General features: G+C 39.0%; 1 protein-coding gene across 1 annotated transcript; it reads right to left on the bottom strand.

Annotated features, from left to right (window-relative positions):
* Positions 1-651: 651 nt before the first annotated feature.
* On the bottom strand, positions 652-3,732 carry LOC132041449 (uncharacterized; the record flags this gene model as incomplete). The annotated part of the gene is made up of 3 exons (XM_059432163.1): positions 3,586-3,732; positions 3,163-3,394; positions 652-733 (listed from the first exon to the last, which is right to left on the bottom strand). Coding segments are annotated over exons 1-3 (461 nt in total), but the record flags the coding sequence as incomplete, so codon positions are not given.
* Positions 3,733-3,967: the final 235 nt, after the last annotated feature.

The raw sequence follows: 3,967 nt of genomic DNA on the forward strand, positions 1-3,967 counted from the left end.
GTGCAAGGAAGGGTTATGCTTGCAAAGAAGGCCGTACATGCAAGGTTGATTAGAGGGCCATACTATGCAAGGAGGGGCGTGTTTGGCCAATGAGGGCCCAGTTCTTGAATTGAAGACTACACTAAGAAGACTAGCTAAACAAGGATCATTTACGTTAAGGGTAGCATTGTAATTGCTTATTAGTCTTCTTTACTTATCTTGTATATATAGCTTGTCTTTGATTTCATTACTTAGATTTTGATGATGAATATTTGAGTGATGATAGGATTATCATATTTTGTTTAGCTAGGGTTTAGCTTAGTTTAGTAAATTTAATGATGGATTCCATTATTGGGTTGTGAACCTTTTATGTCCATTGATATTCATGAAGAGATTGCCATTTGTGGATTTAAATCGAATCTCTTGCCTTAGGTGTCAAATAGTAGTGGTTCTTTTAGGATCGGATTCAATTGGAAGGGTCTAAGTTTAATATACTTAAGTTTGTCCATAAATTCGCCCTAATTTGGTCTTGCTTTTATCCTTTATTCCTCATCCCCTTTTCTTTGTATCTTTAAATTTCGCGTTTTGGATTGAATTGGTTCTTCCCCAATTCAATTCGTATCAACTGGTCAGCCGTGCACGGCGGCTGGCCAGTCATCAAACCTTAACTACCAATCACAATTCCCAGCTTTACCTCCACCTCCAAAAATACCAGCACCTTCTTCTTCATTCACGCTTCCTCCTCCTACAAACCCTAATCCAAACCCAAATAGGTTTGCTCAAACCCTGCTGTATGCCACAGAGTCGTCCTCACTATTTCAATGTGAACCTATTCCACAAAAGAAAGTAACGTATGTTGATGGTATTCCATACGTGAAATGGACGACGAAAGAAGTAACTTGAATGGAACTAATAGAAAACTTGCAATATGCCATTGTTGGTAAGTTTTCATATGGTTGTCCTGAACTAGAAGAATTGAGAACCATAATTCCTACACAATGTGGTGCAAAGGGTAAATGCACTGTAGGGTTTTTAAGAAATCAACATGTTTTGATTCGTTGTACTTTAATAGAGGATTTCATTATTATTTCTTCCAAAAGTTTTTTTGGTTGAAGTCGGAGTGTCATATCCCAATTAGCCGTGAGCGGCACCCACGCTAATTCACCCCGGGGGCGAACCAATCTCCTTAACCAACCATCCCACGATTACCAATTACTTAGCTATTTTTATACATATCAAGAATATAAGCAAGTAATAATCATAAAAAACATCTAGTCATGCCATAAAATAAATAAAAGTGCGGAAGTCCTAACTATTACAACCCAAAAATCCGAAAGTCATCATACAAGGACTTTAAAGAATGCATCAAGGTAGTATCTGTACAAACACTATGTACCGGTAAATATTATAGGCCGACTAAGATTACTATCATGCATACAATCACAAAATCAATAAAATAGACAGATAGGCACAACAGCACATAACCACACGAAACCATCAACAAGAATCATCCAACACCGAAATATCAGCCAACACAGGGATAAGATAAATCCACACAATTAGAATACAATAAGAGTAAATCAACTCATGGAATCTCCAAACACAATCGTAAATCATAAATTATCTCAACTCTGTCACATATCCGTACACACATGCTAAATGGTAATGTTTGACCCATTAGCCATGACCTGCAGGGGACCCATGGTGTCCATGTACCACTCACTCCGGAACTGACCTCGGATCACGAGCCCATAACTAGGCCACATCCTCACCCCTGTCAAATGTGCCTTTTCATATTTATAATATCTTTCTCATCATAATGTATTTCCGTTCCACAATTAAAACAATATCAGGGAGCACAAGTCACTATGTCACAAGTCATATCAAGACTCAAGAATCAATTCATCAATAACATGAATAAGGGACTACTCCAAGTCAACAAGAAGAGTATTTATGAACTCTTTCTTTATCATTTCATAACAGTTCATCACATAATTAAGTCAGCCAATATCAATTAAGGAATTTCCAACCACACGTTACGCCTGAAGCCCTAATCATGCTTCTCCTATCAATTTCATAACATAATCAACTAATCAAAATCTAACTCAAGTAGACCGTAACCTACCGCAAGCAAAACTGGGACAATGCAATTACTCCACGATAGCTTTCCCCTTTCACAAAGCTTCCGAACATTCAAAGTCTAGAAATATAGCACTACATGAGTATTCGAATCATCTATTCAATCAATACACAATTGGGGGAAAGAACCCAACTACACTCTACCCTTTTCAATTGGGTGAACTATCACTAAGCGTGAATTCATCATAACATCAACCCAAAACCATCATACTATTCCCATTCATGGGTTTTCTAATCAATTTAACCCTTTTACAAGTTTTTATGCCAAAGTTATCATCCTTATGAAACCCTATGTCTCAGTCAATAAGTTCCACCATTAATAGACAAGTTCTCATCCTAGGAAGTGATAATCTATACTCCTAGATGATTAAACAACAATAAAATCAACAACCCATTCATTAATCAAGGGTTTCTTAAGTTCTAGGGTTTTAGCCCTTTCATTCACCATTAACGGACCTTTAACTATTCATGGAACCTAATTATATGATGGAATGAGTAAAGTTAAGGGTTGAGACTTACCTTTCAAGAGTACTTTAGCCCTAGCCTTAGAATTTCGCCACAGCTGTTCTTGGAAACTATTTTGGAGCTGTGTAGGAAATGGGTTCAGAATAAAGAATATAAAACACGAATTCTGCCTCGCGTAGACCGCTGCAACGGTCAAGGTCTCGCTGCAGCAGTCTCGCTATAACGGGCAAACTCCCACTATGGCGGACCTCATTAAGTTTCTGGCATCCCGCGGCGGCGAACCCAGACTCGCTGCGACGGACCCGTTGCGACGGTCCATTTTGACTAGTAGCTCGGGTTTTTGCACAAGTTTTCACCCAAAAATCCCAACACCAATTCAAGGCCCTACAGACACAAACAAAACATGCACTGTATATATAAACACGCTATGAACTCACCCGTGGCCTCGAAATTCCCAACGGAGGTCTAGGTTTCTAAGTCATCCCCACCATAACGATCTAGCAGGTCATTACATTAGATACCAATTAAACAACCATTCGTCCCCGAACGGACAAAGAAGAAAAATAAGGGAATAAGTACCTGATTCAGTGAAAAGTTGGGGATAATTCTTTCCCATATCGGATTTTGTCTCCCAAGTAGCTTCTTCAACAGGACGGTTCTTCCACTGAACCTTCACTGACACTGTCTCTTTTGACCTCAACTTATGAACCTCTCTAACTAGAATAGCAATAGACCCTTCCTCATAGGACAGATTCTCATCCAACAGGACAAAATCCCAACGAATGATAAACGAACCATCCTCATGATATCTCTTTAACATAGAGACATGGAATACTGAATGAATACCTGACAAACCTTGGGGCAAAGCCAACTCATAGGCTACGTCCCCCACACGGTTAGGATCTCAAATGGCCCAATGAATCTGGGACTAAGCTTACCTTTCTTCCCAAATCTCATCACACCCTTCATGGGTGAGACCTTAAATAAGACTTGTTCTCAAACCATGAACTCAAGATCTCGGACCTTTTGATTCGCATACTCTTTCTGCCTACTATGAGCAGCCAAGAGCTTTTCCTGAATCCTCTTAACTTTATCTAAGGACTTTTCAAAAGATCTGTACCCTATGGCCTTACTTTGTGAAAGAATCATTGTTTACTTTGGCATCTACTATTGGAAAGCCATTGTAATTGGATTTGGCTCCTGTTAACAAAACAAGGCCTAATTGTGCTAGGGTTAAAGTTCAGGTGGATTTACTTGCTGATATGCCAAAGTTTGTGATAATGGAGATTAAAGATGAGGACACGAAGGCAGTCATGAAAGTTAAAGTGAAGATCCAATATGACTTCATGCCTAAATATTGTACTGAATGCATGTTACAAGGACA

This window comes from Lycium ferocissimum, unplaced genomic scaffold, assembly GCF_029784015.1.
Source record: "Lycium ferocissimum isolate CSIRO_LF1 unplaced genomic scaffold, AGI_CSIRO_Lferr_CH_V1 ctg10220, whole genome shotgun sequence".
Lineage (NCBI taxonomy): Eukaryota > Viridiplantae > Streptophyta > Magnoliopsida > Solanales > Solanaceae > Lycium > Lycium ferocissimum.